General features: G+C 52.1%; 1 protein-coding gene across 2 annotated transcripts; it reads right to left on the bottom strand.

Moving 5' to 3' along the window:
- Window positions 1-3,033: 3,033 nt before the first annotated feature.
- Window positions 3,034-15,603, bottom strand: SFXN4 (sideroflexin 4). Of its 2 annotated transcripts, XM_069979673.1 has the most exons (14): window positions 15,413-15,603; window positions 10,142-10,207; window positions 9,610-9,684; window positions 7,227-7,253; window positions 5,911-5,965; window positions 5,625-5,650; window positions 5,476-5,529; window positions 5,343-5,402; window positions 4,313-4,375; window positions 4,144-4,234; window positions 3,658-3,773; window positions 3,482-3,555; window positions 3,280-3,397; window positions 3,034-3,171 (listed from the first exon to the last, which is right to left on the bottom strand). In XM_069979673.1, the coding sequence occupies exons 1-14, from the start codon at window positions 15,446-15,448 to the stop codon at window positions 3,094-3,096; spliced, it is 939 nt and encodes a 312-aa protein (XP_069835774.1). In that variant the 5' UTR covers window positions 15,449-15,603; the 3' UTR covers window positions 3,034-3,093. The 2 variants fall into 2 exon arrangements, with proteins under 2 accessions (XP_069835774.1, XP_069835775.1); XM_069979674.1 differs by lacking the exon at window positions 9,610-9,684.
- Window positions 15,604-16,561: the final 958 nt, after the last annotated feature.

Below are 16,561 nucleotides of genomic sequence, written 5' to 3'. Positions count from 1 at the left end.
TAGAGAATACAGCGTGCTGTGTGGTGTTACAGGTAGAGAATACAGTGCTATGTGGTGTTACAGGTAGGGAATACAGCGTGCTGTGTGGTGTTACAGGTAGAGAATACAGTGTGCTGTGTGGTGTTACAGGTAGAGAATACAGTGTGCTGTGTGGTGTTACAGGTAGAGAATACAGCCTGCTGTGTGCTGTTACAGGTAGAGAATACAGTGTGCTGTGTGGTGTTACAGGTAGAGAATACAGTGTGCTGTGTGGTGTTACAGGTAGAGAATACAGTGCTGTGTGGTGTTACAGGTAGAGAATACAGCGTGCTGTGTGGTGTTACAGGTAGAGAATACAGCGTGCTGTGTGGTGTTACAGGTAGAGAATACAGCGTGCTGTGTGGTGTTACAGGTAGAGAATACAGCGTGCTGTGTGGTGTTACAGGTAGAGAATACAGCGTGCTGTGTGGTGTTACAGGTAGAGAATACAGCGTGCTGTGTGGTGTTACAGGTAGAGAATACAGCCTGCTGTGTGCTGTTACAGGTAGAGAATACAGCCTGCTGTGTGCTGTTACAGGTAGAGAATACAGCGCTGTGTGGTGTTACAGGTAGAGAATACAGCCTGCTGTGTGCTGTTACAGGTAGAGAATACAGCGAGCTGTGTGGTGTTACAGGTAGAGAATACAGCGTGCTGTGTGGTGTTACAGGTAGAGAATACAGTGTGCTGTGTGGTGTTACAGGTAGAGAATACAGTGTGCTGTGTGGTGTTACAGGTAGAGAATACAGCATGCTGTGTGCTGTTACAGGTAGAGAATACAGTGCTGTGTGGTGTTACAGGTAGAGAATACAGCGCTGTGTGGTGTTACAGGTAGAGAATACAGTGTGCTGTGTGGTGTTACAGGTAGAGAATACAGTGTGCTGTGTGCTGTTACAGGTAGAGAATACAGCCTGCTGTGTGCTGTTACAGGTAGAGAATACAGCGCGCTGTGTGGTGTTACAGGAAGAGAATACAGTGCTGTGTGGTGTTACAGGTAGAGAATACAGCGCTGTGTGGTGTTACAGGTAGAGAATACAGTGCTGTGTGGTGTTACAGGTAGAGAATACAGTGCTGTGTGGTGTTACAGGTAGAGAATACAGCGTGCTGTGTGGTGTTACAGGTAGAGAATACAGTGCTGTGTGGTGTTACAGGTAGAGAATACAGCGTGCTGTGTGGTGTTACAGGTAGAGAATACAGCGTGCTGTGTGTTGTTACAGGTAGAGAATACAGTGCTGTGTGGTGTTACAGGTAGAGAAAACAGCGCACTGTGTGGTGTTACAGGTAGAGAATACAGCGCTGTGTGGTGTTACAGGTAGAGAATACAGTGCTGTGTGGTGTTACAGGTAGAGAATACAGCGAGCTGTGTGGTGTTACAGGTAGAGAATACAGCGTGCTGTGTGGTGTTACAGGAAGAGAATACAGTGCTGTGTGGTGTTACAGGTAGAGAATACAGCGCTGTGTGGTGTTACAGGTAGAGAATACAGGGTGCTGTGTGGTGTTACAGGTAGAGAATACAGTGCTGTGTGGTGTTACAGGTAGAGAATACAGGGTGCTGTGTGGTGTTACAGGTAGAGAATACAGCGTGCTGTGTGGTGTTACAGGTAGAGAATACAGCGAGCTGTGTGGTGTTACAGGTAGAGAATACAGCGCGCTGTGTGGTGTTACAGGAAGAGAATACAGTGCTGTGTGGTGTTACAGGTAGAGAATACAGCGCTGTGTGGTGTTACAGGTAGAGAATACAGGGTGCTGTGTGGTGTTACAGGTAGAGAATACAGCGTGCTGTGTGGTGTTACAGGTAGAGAATACAGCGTGCTGTGTGGTGTTACAGGTAGAGAATACAGTGTGCTGTGTGGTGTTACAGGTAGAGAATACAGCGTGGGTCTGACCACAATGAAATGATAAATTACTGCAAATAATTTGAGATTCAGAACTGGGTTAGACAGTTTAGCAATGCTATATGCTTCTGGAGCAGGTTTATTTTTTTTTTTTACCTCTACCTGGAGTTCCCCTTTAATACAATACATGTAGAGGCGTCGCCGCCTACAGGACACAATCTGCACTGCAGCCTCAAAGACCATTTTTATTTCTGTTTACTTTGTGTCTTAAGAAAATATCAGTAACTGAGTGGAGGACACCTTCACCGTCCCTGGCTATAGAACAATTCCGCTTTCTCACTATCCCTGGTTGAAGAACGGTTCCGGTTCTCTCACCGGGAATGACTAGAACGGTTCCCTCACAGTCCCCAATTGTAGAACAGCTCAAGTTCCTCATAATCCCCGGTTATAGAACTGTTCCACTTCCTCATAGTTTCCGGTTCCCTCACAGTCGCAAGTTGTAGAGAGGTTCCGCTTTTTCACAGTCCTCGGTTGCAGAACGGTTCCGCTTCCTCACAGTCCTCGGTTGCAGAACGGTTCCGCTCCCTCAGTCCCCGGTTGTAGAACAGTTCCGCTTCCTCACAGTCCCCGGTTGTAGAACGGTTCCGCTTCCTCACAGTCCCCGGTTGTAGAACGGTTCCGCTTCCTCACAGTCCCCGGTTGTAGAACGGTTCCGCTTCCTCACAGTCCCCGGTTGTAGAACGTTTCCGCTTCCTCACAGTCCCCGGTTGTAGAACGGTTCTGTTCCTTCACAGTCCCCGGTTGTAGAACGGTTCCGCTTCCTCACAGTCCCCGGTTGTAGAACGGTTCCGCTTCCTCACAGTCCCCGGTTGTAGAACAGTTCCGCTTCCTCACAGTCCCCGGTTGTAGAACGGTTCCGCTTCCTCACAGTTCCCGATTGTAGAACGGTTCCGCTTCCTCACAGTCCCCGGTTGTAGAACGGTTCCGCTTCCTCACAGTCCCCGGTTGTAGAACGGTTCCGCTTCCTCACAGTCCCCGGTTGTAGAACGGTTCTGCTTCCTCACAGTTCCCGATTGTAGAACGGTACAGTTCCCGATTGTAGAACGGTTCCGCTTCCTCACAGTCCCCGGTTGTAGAACGGTTCTGCTTCCTCACAGTTCCCGATTGTAGAACGGTACAGTTCCCGATTGTAGAACGGTTCCGCTTCCTCACAGTCCCCGGTTGTAGAATGTTTCTGCTTCCTCACAGTCCCCGGTTGTAGAACAGCTCAGGTTCCTCAGTCTTCAGCTTCAGCTCTTCCTCCAGGTCGTCTCGTCTGATCTGAAATACATTGGAGCAGGACATGAGTTGGTTGTAACATGAGTTGTTTGTAAAGTATCTGCCCCCCTGTTCTACAGCAGGCCTGCCCGCCGCCATACTGACACGCACCGATCCTTTTTGTGGGAAGATACTGAACGAAACGGGAACCATAATCCCAAAGGTGATGAGAGCGGCCAGGTTTCTGAGCAGGGTGAACATCTGTGGGTTCCTTAACATATGGGGAGAACTGCAGAGAAAGAGAAGGATGGAGGGGTAACTTACGGGAGCGTCTGCCCGGTCCAGAGCGAGGGAAGGGGAGACCGATACTCACCGCCTCATCACGGAGGGAATCAACGCTGTGACCCCGAACAGAGCCGACCGGGACAGCGCCGTCTCCTTCATGGCCTGAGAGGATAGAAGAGATGTGAGCAGGAGCGGCCATATTACATTCTGGTGTGTCCCTGCATCGCTCTCCTCCCCTCTGTGTGGGTTAGGGACAGGATTTACCTTCTCCGCAGCTCTGTGAGAAGCTCCGACCACATTTCCTTCTCGGTCCACAACCTGAACCCCACTTTCTACCTCAGGAAACCTTATGAGAACTACACTCAGTCCTCCGAGCAGCGCTGCAAAACACAAAGGGTATCATGGCCTCCATACTGCCGTAGAAGGGAGAGGGTCTCTGGGGGCAGGAGGGAGGGGAGAGGGGCTGTGAAGGACCATTAGGCGAGTACCATAGAGCAGGGGTGGGAGGAAGGAGAGAGGGGCTGTGGAGGACCATCAGGTGATTACCATAGAGCAGGGGTGGGAGGAAGGGGAGAGGGGCTGTGGAGGACCATCAGGTAATTACCATAGAGCAGGGGTGGGAGGAAGGAGAGAGGGGCTGTGGAGGACCATCAGGTGATTACCATAGAGTGGGAGGGAGGGGAGAGGGGCTGTGGAGGACCATCAGGTGATTACCATAGAGTGGGAGGGGACAGGGGCTGTGGAGATTACCATAGAGCGGGGGTGGGAGGATTCTACTGAAGAAGCTGCTGTTGGACGGACTGCGAATCCCGAGCCTCTTCATGGCGAGCACTGGGGCCGCCTGCAGGAGAATAGAACAATGACAGGACGCCCTCCACCCAGCGTGTCATGTGACCCCCTGCCTGACACAGATACGTACCCCCATACAGACGAGGTACAGAGCGCTGGCGGACATGTACAGCAGATTCGGAGACTTTCCCACCTGCCGGAAAAGACAGTCACATAGTGCATTGTCCTTATGCGCAAGGCCCCGCCCCCTGCGTTAGTAAGTCACATAATGCATTGTCCTTATGCGCAAGGCCCCGCCCCCTGCGTTAGTAAGTCACATAATGCATTGTCCTTATGTGCAAGGCCCCGCCCCCTGCGTTAGTAAGTCACATAATGCATTGTTGTTATATGCAAGGCCCTGCATCAGTAATAGTCACATAGTGCCTTGCTGTTATATGCGAGGCCCCGCCCCCTGCATCAGTAATAGTCACATAGTGCCTTGTTGTTATATGCAATGCTCCGCCCCCTGCATCAGTAATAGTCACATAGTGCCTTGCTGTTATATGCGATGCTCCGCCCCCTGCATCAGTAATAGTCACAATGCATTGTTGATATATGCGATGCTCCGCCCCCTGCGTCAGTAAGAGTCACATAGTGCCTTGCTGTTATATGCGAGGCCCCGCCCCCTGCATCAGTAAGAGTCACATAGTGCCTTGCTGTTATATGCGATGCTCCGCCCCCTGCGTAATAGTCACATAGTGCCTTGCTGTTATATGCGATGCTCCGCCCCCTGCGTCAGTAATAGTCACATAGTGCCTTGCTGTTATATGCGATGCTCCGCCCCCTGCGTCAGTAATAGTCACATAGTGCCTTGCTGTTATATGCGATGCTCCGCCTCGTGCGTCAGTAATAGTCACATAGTGCCTTGCTGTTATATGTGATGCTCCGCCCCCTGCGTCAGTAAGTCACATAGTGCCTTGCTGTTATATGCGATGCTCCGCCCCCTGCGTCAGTAATAGTCACATAGTGCCTTGTTGTTATATGCGAAGCCCCGCCCTCTGCGTCAGTAATAGTCACATAGTGCCTTGTTGTTATATGCGAAGCCCTGCTCCTTTCCCCAGTAAGAGTCACATAGTGCACGGTCTTTATACTTGAAGCCCGCCCCATAGTCGGTCACTCACCTGCTGGGAGTGGTTCCCATGCATTGCAGTGAAGGCCGCATTGTACGTCTGGAAAGGAAGCTGTGGGACAACAACGTGAGTACCTGATGTAGCAGAGCCGAGCGCTGCAGCCGGGAGCTCAGCCTGAACTTACCTGAAAGAGGAAGGAGGACATGACCTTTGTGTGTGGAATCAGCGCCGCCGCCACCTGTCAAACATACAAGACATGTAAGGCCGCGAGTGCCCCCAGTGGATCAGAGCGCTCCCCCCCACACACACACCCACCCGGGACATGTAACTCACCAGCGGAGCCCCCAGCAATATGTACACTGCAACACAGAAAGAGGCGCATTACAGCACATGGATCCGCAACCGGACGCAGTCACATGATCACACCAAAGTAACAGGAAGGACGCTGCACATGCATCCAAACCTACTATCACCGCTGAGGGTTTGTCACAGTGTACGTAGCTGAGCAGCCTCATTTTACCGTCACTGATAGCAAACTGGACGGCCGGATACAACAGTAACAAACCCTCAGCTGTGACGGGACGGGTCCTCAGCCTGTGTATGTATGCGCTGTGCTCACCTGGCGGCCTGAAGATCAGGGGGAGCACATGGCCTGAGTCTGGGTGCACAGAGGCCTAAGGGGGGAAGAAAAGGAGGTCACATGTAAGATGACAGCAGCGTGAGGAGGGGGGCTGTACTGCGCCCCCCAGAGGACATGTACAGCCCCTGCAGGAAACTACCCGAGCCAGAACCCCTGAAAACTGCGAGCCCCTGCTATACCCCAAGTACTGCCCCGCCCCCATCCTATATATAGAGAGCCCCTGCTATACCCCAAGTACTGCCCCGCCCCCATCCTATATATAGAGAGACCCTGCTATACCCCAAGTACTGCCCCAGCCCTGTCCTATATAGAGAGCCCCTGCTATACCCCAAGTACTGCCCCGCCCCCATCCTATATATAGAGAGTTCCTGCTATACCCAAAGTACTGCCCCAGCCCGCATCCTATATATAGAGAGAGCCCCTGCTATACCCCAAGTACTGCCCCAGCGCCCATCCTATATAGAGAGCCCCTGCTATACCCCAAGTACTGCCCCAGCCCTGTCCTATATAGAGAGCCCCTGCTATACCCCCAGAACTGCCCCGCCCCTGTCCTATATAGAGAGCCCCTGCTATACCCCCAGAACTGCCCCAGCCCTGTCCTATATAGAGAGCCCCTGCTATACCCCCAGAACTGCCCTGTCCTATATAAAGAGCCCCTGCTGTACCCCCAGAACTGCCCTGTCCTATATAGAGAGCCCCTGCTATACCCCAAGTACTGCCCCAGCCCTGTCCTATATAGAGAGCCCCTGCTATACCCCCAGAACTGCCCCAGCCCTGTCCTATATAGAGAGCCCCTGCTATACCCCAAGTACTGCCCCAGCCCTGTCCTATATAGAGAGCCCCTGCTATACCCCCAGAACTGCCCCAGCGCCCATCCTATATAGAGAGCCCCTGATATACCCCAAGTACTGCCCCGCCCCTGTCCTATATAGAGAGCCCCTGCTGTACCCCCAGAACTGCCCTGCGCCTGTCCTATATAGAGAGCCCCTGTTATACCCCCAGAACTGCCCTGCCCCTGTCCTATATAGAGAGCCCCTGCTATACCCCCAGAACTGCCCTGCCCCTGTCCTATATAGAGAGCCCCTGCTATACCCCAAGAACTGCCCTGCCCCTGTCCTATATAGAGAGCCCCTGCTATACCCCAAGTACTGCCCCAGCCCCTGTCCTATATAGAGAGCCCCTGCTATACCCCCAGAACTGCCCTGCCCCTGTCCTATATAGAGAGCCCCTGCTGTACCCCCAGAACTGCCCTGCTCCTGAGGACTCTCCTATCCTGGATACAAAAGGAAACTCACCTGACATAACTTCCCGGCCTCAGTCACCTGTACAACACAGAAAAGGATCAATGAGATCTGGAGATCAGCGCACCCACATACCCCAATGTGCAGACACTGCACAGTACCACTTCCCTTATTCTGCATGTACAGACGCTGCACAGTACCACTTCCCTTATTCTGCATGTACAGACGCTGCACAGTACCACTTCCCTTATTCTGCATGTACAGACGCTGCACAGTACCACTTCCCTTATTCTGCATGTACAGACGCTGCACAGTACCACTTCCCTTATTCTGCATGTACAGACGCTGCACAGTACCACTTCCCTTATTCTGCATGTACAGACGCGGCACATTACCACTTCCCTTATTCTGCATGTACAGACGCTGCACATTACCACTTCTCTTATTCTGCATGTACAGACACTGCACAGTACCACTTCCCTTATTCTGCATGTACAGACGCTGCACAGTACCACTTCCCTTATTCTGCATGTACAGACACTGCACATTACCACTTCCCTTATTCTGCATGTACAGACGCTGCACAGTACCACTTCCCTTATTCTGCATGTACAGACGCTGCACAGTACCACTTCCCTTATTCTGCATGTACAGACGCTGCACAGTACCACTTCCCTTATTCTGCATGTACAGACACTGCACAGTACCACTTCCCTTATTCTGCATGTACAGACGCTGCACAGTACCACTTCCCTTATTCTGCATGTACAGACGCTGCACAGTACCACTTCCCTTATTCTGCATGTACAGACGCGGCACATTACCACTTCCCTTATTCTGCATGTACAGACGCTGCACATTACCACTTCTCTTATTCTGCATGTACAGACACTGCACAGTACCACTTCCCTTATTCTGCATGTACAGACGCTGCACAGTACCACTTCCCTTATTCTGCATGTACAGACGCTGCACAGTACCACTTCCCTTATTCTGCATGTACAGACGCTGCACATTACCACTTCCCTTATTCTGCATGTACAGACGCTGCACAGTACCACTTCCCTTATTCTGCATGTACAGACGCTGCACAGTACCACTTCCCTTATTCTGCATGTACAGACGCTGCACAGTACCACTTCCCTTATTCTGCATGTACAGACGCTGCACAGTACCACTTCCCTTATTCTGCATGTACAGACGCTGCACATTACCACTTCCCTTATTCTGCATGTACAGACGCTGCACAGTACCACTTCTCTTATTCTGCATGTACAGACACTGCACAGTACCACTTCCCTTATTCTGCAAGTACAGACGCTGCACAGTACCACTTCCCTTATTCTGCATGTACAGACGCTGCACAGTACCACTTCCCTTATTCTGCATGTACAGATGCTGCACATTACCACTTCCCTTATTCTGCATGTACAGACGCTGCACAGTACCACTTCTCTTATTCTGCATGTACAGACGCTGCACATTACCACTTCCCTTATTCTGCATGTACAGACGCTGCACAGTACCACTTCCCTTATTCTGCATGTACAGACGCTGCACAGTACCACTTCCCTTATTCTGCATGTACAGACGCTGCACAGTACCACTTCCCTTATTCTGCATGTACAGACGCTGCACATTACCACTTCCCTTATTCTGCATGTACAGACGCTGCACATTACCACTTCTCTTATTCTGCATGTACAGACACTGCACAGTACCACTTCCCTTATTCTGCATGTACAGACGCTGCACAGTACCACTTCCCTTATTCTGCATGTACAGACGCTGCACAGTACCACTTCCCTTATTCTGCATGTACAGACGCTGCACATTACCACTTCCCTTATTCTGCATGTACAGACGCTGCACAGTACCACTTCCCTTATTCTGCATGTACAGACGCTGCACAGTACCACTTCCCTTATTCTGCATGTACAGACGCTGCACATTACCACTTCCCTTATTCTGCATGTACAGACGCTGCACAGTACCACTTCCCTTATTCTGCATGTACAGACGCTGCACAGTACCACTTCCCTTATTCTGCATGTACAGACGCTGCACAGTACCACTTCCCTTATTCTGCATGTACAGACGCTGCACATTACCACTTCCCTTATTCTGCATGTACAGACGCTGCACAGTACCACTTCTCTTATTCTGCATGTACAGACACTGCACAGTACCACTTCCCTTATTCTGCAAGTACAGACGCTGCACAGTACCACTTCCCTTATTCTGCATGTACAGACGCTGCACAGTACCACTTCCCTTATTCTGCATGTACAGACGCTGCACATTACCACTTCCCTTATTCTGCATGTACAGACACTGCACAGTACCACTTCTCTTATTCTGCATGTACAGACGCTGCACAGTACCACTTCTCTTATTCTGCATGTACAGACGCTGCACAGTACCACTTCCACTGTACCTTGTCATCCTGCTCTTCCTCTGTATTTCTGGGCCCCAGCGACTCCAACAAGGATTTAGATTTCTGGATTTCTGCCTGAATGAGAAGATTGTGGTCACATGGTCCTAAAGCAGCCAATCACCTACATCAGCCACCGCCATCCCCTCCCTCCTCCAGCAACATCTACCGTCGTCTCCCCCTCCCTCCAGCAACATCTACCGTCGTCTCCCCCTCCCTCCAGCAACATCTACCGCCATCCCCTCCCTCCTCCAGCCACATCTACCGCCGTCTCCCCCTCCCCCCTCCAGCCACATCTACCGCCACCTCCCCCTCCAGCAACATCTACCATCGTCTCCCCCTCCCCCCTCCAGCAACATCTACCGCCACCTCCCCCTTCCTCCTCCAGCAACATCTACCACCTCCCCCTCCTGCATACAATTCCACTCCCTCTCTACTCCAATCAGCTGTACCGCCACATCCCCCCTTCCCTCCTCCTGCCACCACGGCCCCTGGCAGCTTCCATCCCCCTTTCCTCTCACCTGCAGTAACTTACATGAGATGCCAGTAACCTGCTGGGGTCCAGGACATTGTGCCAGTGGGCATGCCTCTGCAGAAAGGACTGGAGAAGAGAGCGGCCATCAGAGTCACAGCCAGCACAACGCCTATATGAATGAGGGGGGCTGTTATTACTGGGGGCAGGTATAATTAGGGGGGCTGTTATTACTGGGGGGAAGGTATAATGAGGGGGGCTGTTATTACTGGGGGAAGGTATAATGAGGGGGGCTGTTATTACTGGGGGGCAGGTATAATTAGGGGGGCTGTTATTACTGGGGGGCAGGTATAATGAGGGGGCTGTTATTACTGGGGGGCAGGTATAATGAGGGGGGCTGTTATTACTGGGGGCAGGTATAATTAGGGGGGCTGTTATTACTGGGGGGAAGGTATAATGAGGGGGGCTGTTATTACTGGGGGAAGGTATAATGAGGGGGGCTGTTATTACTGGGGGCAGGTATAATGAGGGGGGCTGTTATTACTGGGGGGCAGGTATAGTGAGGCGGACTGTTATTACTGGGGGGCAGGTATAATGAGGGGCTGTTATTACTGGGGGGCAGGTATAATGAGGGGGCTGTTATTACTGGGGGCAGGTATAATTAGGGGGGCTGTTATTACTGGGGGCAGGTATAATGAGGGGGGCTGTTATTACTGGGGGGCAGGTATAATTAGGGGGGCTGTTATTACTGGGGGCAGGTATAATGAGGGGGGCTGTTATTACTGGGGGCAGGTATAATGAGGGGGGCTGTTATTACTGGGGGGCAGGTATAGTGAGGCGGACTGTTATTACTGGGGGGCAGGTATAATGAGGGGCTGTTATTACTGGGGGGCAGGTATAATGAGGGGGCTGTTATTACTGGGGGCAGGTATAATGAGGGGGCTGTTATTACTGGGGGGCAGGTATAGTGAGGGGGGCTGTTATTACTGGGGGGCAGGTATAGTGAGGGGGGCTGTTATTACAGGGGGCAGGTATAATGAGGGGGGCTGTTATTACTGGGGGGCAGGTATAATGAGGGGGCTGTTATTACTGGGGGCAGGTATAATGAGGGGGCTGTTATTACTGGGGGGCAGGTATAGTGAGGGGGGCTGTTATTACTGGGGGGCAGGTATAATGAGGGGAGCTGTTATTACTGGGGGGCAGGTATAATGAGGGGGGCTGTTATTACTGGGGGGCAGGTATAATTAGGGGGGCTGTTATTACTGGGGGGCAGGTATAATGAGGGGGCTGTTATTACTGGGGGGCAGGTATAATGAGGGGGGCTGTTATTACTGGGGGCAGGTATAATGAGGGGGCTGTTATTACTGGGGGCAGGTATAATGAGGGGGGCTGTTATTACTGGGGGCAGGTATAATGAGGGGGCTGTTATTACTGGGGGCAGGTATAATGAGGGGGGCTGTTATTACTGGGGGCAGGTATAATGAGGGGGGCTGTTATTACTGGGGGCAGGTATAATGAGGCGGGCTGTTATTACTGGGGGCAGGTATAATGAGGGGGGCTGTTATTACTGGGGGCAGGTATAATGAGGGGGCTGTTATTACTGGGGGGCAGGTATAATGAGGGGGCTGTTATTACTGGGGGGCAGGTATAATGAGGGGGCTGTTATTACTGGGGGGCAGGTATAATTAGGGGGGCTGTTATTACTGGGGGGCAGGTATAATTAGGGGGGCTGTTATTACTGGGGGCAGGTATAATTAGGGGGGCTGTTATTACTGGGGGCAGGTATAATTAGGGGGGCTGTTATTACTGGGGGCAGGTATAATGAGGGGGGCTGTTATTACTGGGGGAAGGTATAATGAGGGGGGCTGTTATTACTGGGGGGCAGGTATAATTAGGGGGGCTGTTATTACTGGGGGCAGGTATAATGAGGGGGGCTGTTATTACTGGGGGCAGGTATAATGAGGGGGGCTGTTATTACTGGGGGGCAGGTATAGTGAGGCGGACTGTTATTACTGGGGGGCAGGTATAATGAGGGGCTGTTATTACTGGGGGGCAGGTATAATGAGGGGGCTGTTATTACTGGGGGCAGGTATAATGAGGGGGCTGTTATTACTGGGGGGCAGGTATAGTGAGGGGGGCTGTTATTACTGGGGGGCAGGTATAATGAGGGGGGCTGTTATTACTGGGGGGCAGGTATAGTGAGGGGGGCTGTTATTACAGGGGGCAGGTATAATGAGGGGGGCTGTTATTACTGGGGGGCAGGTATAATGAGGGGGCTGTTATTACTGGGGGCAGGTATAATGAGGGGGCTGTTATTACTGGGGGGCAGGTATAGTGAGGGGGGCTGTTATTACTGGGGGGCAGGTATAATGAGGGGGGCTGTTATTACTGGGGGCAGGTATAATGAGGGGGCTGTTATTACTGGGGGGCAGGTATAATGAGGGGGGCTGTTATTACTGGGGGCAGGTATAATGAGGGGGCTGTTATTACTGGGGGCAGGTATAATGAGGGGGGCTGTTATTACTGGGGGCAGGTATAATTAGGGGGGCTGTTATTACTGGGGGCAGGTATAATGAGGCGGGCTGTTATTACTGGGGGCAGGTATAATGAGGGGGGCTGTTATTACTGGGGGCAGGTATAATGAGGGGGCTGTTATTACTGGGGGGCAGGTATAATGAGGGGGCTGTTATTACTGGGGGGCAGGTATAATGAGGGGGCTGTTATTACTGGGGGGCAGGTATAATTAGGGGGGCTGTTATTACTGGGGGGCAGGTATAATTAGGGGGGCTGTTATTACTGGGGGCAGGTATAATGAGGGGGGCTGTTATTACTGGGGGCAGGTATAATGAGGGGGGCTGTTATTACTGGGGGCAGGTATAATTAGGGGGGCTGTTATTACTGGGGGCAGGTATAATTAGGGGGGCTGTTATTACTGGGGGGCAGGTATAGTGAGGCGGGCTGTTATTACTGGGGGGCAGGTATAATGAGGGGGGCTGTTATTACTGGGGGGCAGGTATAATTAGGGGGGCTGTTATTACTGGGGGGCAGGTATAATGAGGGGGCTGTTATTACTGGGGGGCAGGTATAATTAGGGGGGTTGTTATTACTGGGGGCAGGTATAATGAGGCGGGCTGTTATTACTGGGGGGCAGGTATAATGAGGGGGGCTGTTATTACTGGGGGGCAGGTATAATGAGGGGGGCTGTTATTACTGGGGGGCAGGTATAATGAGGCGGGCTGTTATTACTGTGGGGGCAGGTATAATTAGGGGGGCTGTTATTACTGGGGGCAGGTATAATGAGGGGAGCTGTTATTACTGGGGGGCAGGTATAATGAGGGGGGCTGTTATTACTGGGGGGCAGGTATAATTAGGGGGGCTGTTATTACTGGGGGCAGGTATAATGAGGGGGGCTGTTATTACTGGGGGCAGGTATAATGAGGGGAGCTGTTATTACTGGGGGGCAGGTATAATGAGGGGAGCTGTTATTACTGGGGGGCAGGTATAATGAGGGGAGCTGTTATTACTGGGGGGCAGGTATAATTAGGGGGCTGTTATTACAGGGGGCAGGTATAATTAGGGGGGCTGTTATTACTGGGGGCAGGTATAATTAGGGGGGCTGTTATTACTGGGGGCAGGTATAATGAGGGGAGCTGTTATTACTGGGGGCAGGTATAATGAGGAGGGCTGTTATTACTGGGGGCAGGTATAATGAGGCGGGCTGTTATTACTGGGGGGCAGGTATAATTAGGGGGGCTGTTATTACTGGGGGCAGGTATAATGAGGGGGCTGTTATTACTGGGGGGCAGGTATAATTAGGGGGGCTGTTATTACTGGGGGGCAGGTATAGTGAGGCGGGCTGTTATTACTGGGGGGCAGGTATAATGAGGGGGGCTGTTATTACTGGGGGGCAGGTATAATTAGGGGGGCTGTTATTACTGGGGGGCAGGTATAATGAGGGGGCTGTTATTACTGGGGGGCAGGTATAATTAGGGGGGTTGTTATTACTGGGGGCAGGTATAATGAGGCGGGCTGTTATTACTGGGGGGCAGGTATAATGAGGGGGGCTGTTATTACTGGGGGGCAGGTATAATGAGGGGGGCTGTTATTACTGGGGGGCAGGTATAATGAGGCGGGCTGTTATTACTGTGGGGGCAGGTATAATTAGGGGGGCTGTTATTACTGGGGGCAGGTATAATGAGGGGAGCTGTTATTACTGGGGGGCAGGTATAATGAGGGGGGCTGTTATTACTGGGGGGCAGGTATAATTAGGGGGGCTGTTATTACTGGGGGCAGGTATAATGAGGGGGGCTGTTATTACTGGGGGCAGGTATAATGAGGGGAGCTGTTATTACTGGGGGGCAGGTATAATGAGGGGAGCTGTTATTACTGGGGGGCAGGTATAATGAGGGGAGCTGTTATTACTGGGGGGCAGGTATAATTAGGGGGCTGTTATTACAGGGGGCAGGTATAATTAGGGGGGCTGTTATTACTGGGGGCAGGTATAATTAGGGGGGCTGTTATTACTGGGGGCAGGTATAATGAGGGGAGCTGTTATTACTGGGGGGCAGGTATAATGAGGGGAGCTGTTATTACTGGGGGGCAGGTATAATTAGGGGGCTGTTATTACAGGGGGCAGGTATAATTAGGGGGGCTGTTATTACTGGGGGCAGGTATAATTAGGGGGGCTGTTATTACTGGGGGCAGGTATAATGAGGGGAGCTGTTATTACTGGGGGCAGGTATAATGAGGGGGCTGTTATTACTGGGGGCAGGTATAATGAGGCGGGCTGTTATTACTGGGGGGCAGGTATAATTAGGGGGGCTGTTATTACTGGGGGCAGGTATAATGAGGGGGGCTGTTATTACTGGGGGGCAGGTATAATGAGGGGGCTGTTATTACTGGGGGGCAGGTATAATGAGGGGGCTGTTATTACTGGGGGCAGGTATAATGAGGGGGGCTGTTATTACTGGGGGGCAGGTATAATTAGGGGGCTGTTATTACTGGGGGGCAGGTATAATGAGGGGGCTGTTATTACTGGGGGGCAGGTATAATGAGGGGGCTGTTATTACTGGGGGGCAGGTATAATGAGGGGGCTGTTATTACTGGGGGGCAGGTATAATTAGGGGGGCTGTTATTACTGGGGGCAGGTATAATGAGGGGGGTTGTTATTACTGGGGGGCAGGTATAATTAGGGGGGCTGTTATTACTGGGGGCAGGTATAATTAGGGGGGCTGTTGTCTATAGATCCCAGCCTCTGCTCTCAGCGCCCCCTCCTGGCGTCATTCCGCAAAGAAAAGATAAAATAAAACAAAACAGAAGAAACCCGACATGTACCTGAGAGTCCTGAGCGGGCAACCAGGGCGCAGACATGATGTGTGCACCGCGCTCAGCCGTCCCCCGGAAACTAAGCAAGGGGGAACGTTCCGCTCAGCTCTGGGCTCCTGTGTTACCTACAGCAGCCGGCAGGGTGCGCACTGATGATTAGTGGGAGCCCGGAGTATCCCGGCCTATAGCCGAAGACTACACCACGTCACCACGTGGGGCCCTCAGAGTCCATTACTGGGGGGGACACTTCCTAGTGGCGGCTCTGCGGTAGCTGCTGGGTGGAGGCTAGAATGTAGTTGCCAGAGGTAGGTCTTGAGGACCTGTGATGATGTCATGCCCATGTGACCAGCCTCATGTGTGGGAGGAGCTATCTTCCTCTGCTCGGTTTTCTATGAGGCGGCTGGTTTCCCGGGCTTTTCATGAGGCAGCAGCATAGTGAGTGCAGTGTATATGATCAGCAGGAGGTAAACCACTGTTTTGAGAGGTGTGTGGGTGCACTGTTATGTGATGCTCTGCAGGGTCAGTGTGTGTGGGTGCACTGTTATGTGATGCTCTGCAGGGAGAGGTTTGTGGGTGCACTGTTATGTGATGCTCTGCAGGGAGAGGTTTATGGGTGCACTGTTATGTGATGCTCTGCAGGGTCAGTGTGTGCGGGTGCACTGTTATGTGATGCTCTGCAGGGAGAGGTTTGTGGGTGCACTGTTATGTGATGCTCTGCAGGGTCAGTGTGTGTGGGTGCAATGTTCTGCAGGGAGAGGTTTGTGGGTGCACTGTTATGTGATGCTCTGCAGGGTCAGTGTGTGTGGGTGCACTGTTATGTGATGCTCTGCAGGGAGAGGTTTGTGGGTGCACTGTTATGTGATGCTCTGCAGGGTCAGTGTGTGTGGGTGCAATGTTCTGCAGGGAGAGGTTTGTGGGTGCACTGTTATGTGATGCTCTGCAGGGAGAGGTTTGTGGGTGCACTGTTATGTGATGCTCTGCAGGGAGGTTTGTGGGTGCACTGTTATGTGATGCTTTGCAGGGAGAGGTTTGTGGGTGCACTGTTATGTGATGCTCTGCAGGGACAGGTTTGTGGGTGCACTGTTATGTGATGCTCTGCAGGGTCAGTGTGTGCGGGTGCACTGTTATGTGATGCTCTGCAGGGACAGGTTTGTGGGT

Source organism: Dendropsophus ebraccatus, chromosome 8, assembly GCF_027789765.1.
Source record: "Dendropsophus ebraccatus isolate aDenEbr1 chromosome 8, aDenEbr1.pat, whole genome shotgun sequence".
Taxonomy (NCBI): Eukaryota; Metazoa; Chordata; class Amphibia; order Anura; family Hylidae; genus Dendropsophus; species Dendropsophus ebraccatus.
The sequence above is the reverse complement of the archived record's forward strand: the minus strand, read 5'-3'. Positions and strand labels throughout refer to the sequence as shown.

Excerpts from the sequence above, each read along its gene's own strand:
- SFXN4 (XM_069979673.1), bottom strand. The coding sequence starts at position 15,448 with ATGTCTGCGCCCTGGTTGCCCGCTCAGGACTCTCAG. Across the intron at positions 7,254-9,609 it reads AGGAAGAGCAGGATGACAAG|GTGACTGAGGCCGGGAAGTT; the intron begins GTACAGTGGAAG and ends TGTGTTGTACAG. Across the intron at positions 5,651-5,910 it reads CCTGATCTTCAGGCCGCCAG|TGTACATATTGCTGGGGGCT; the intron begins GTGAGCACAGCG and ends TCTGTGTTGCAG.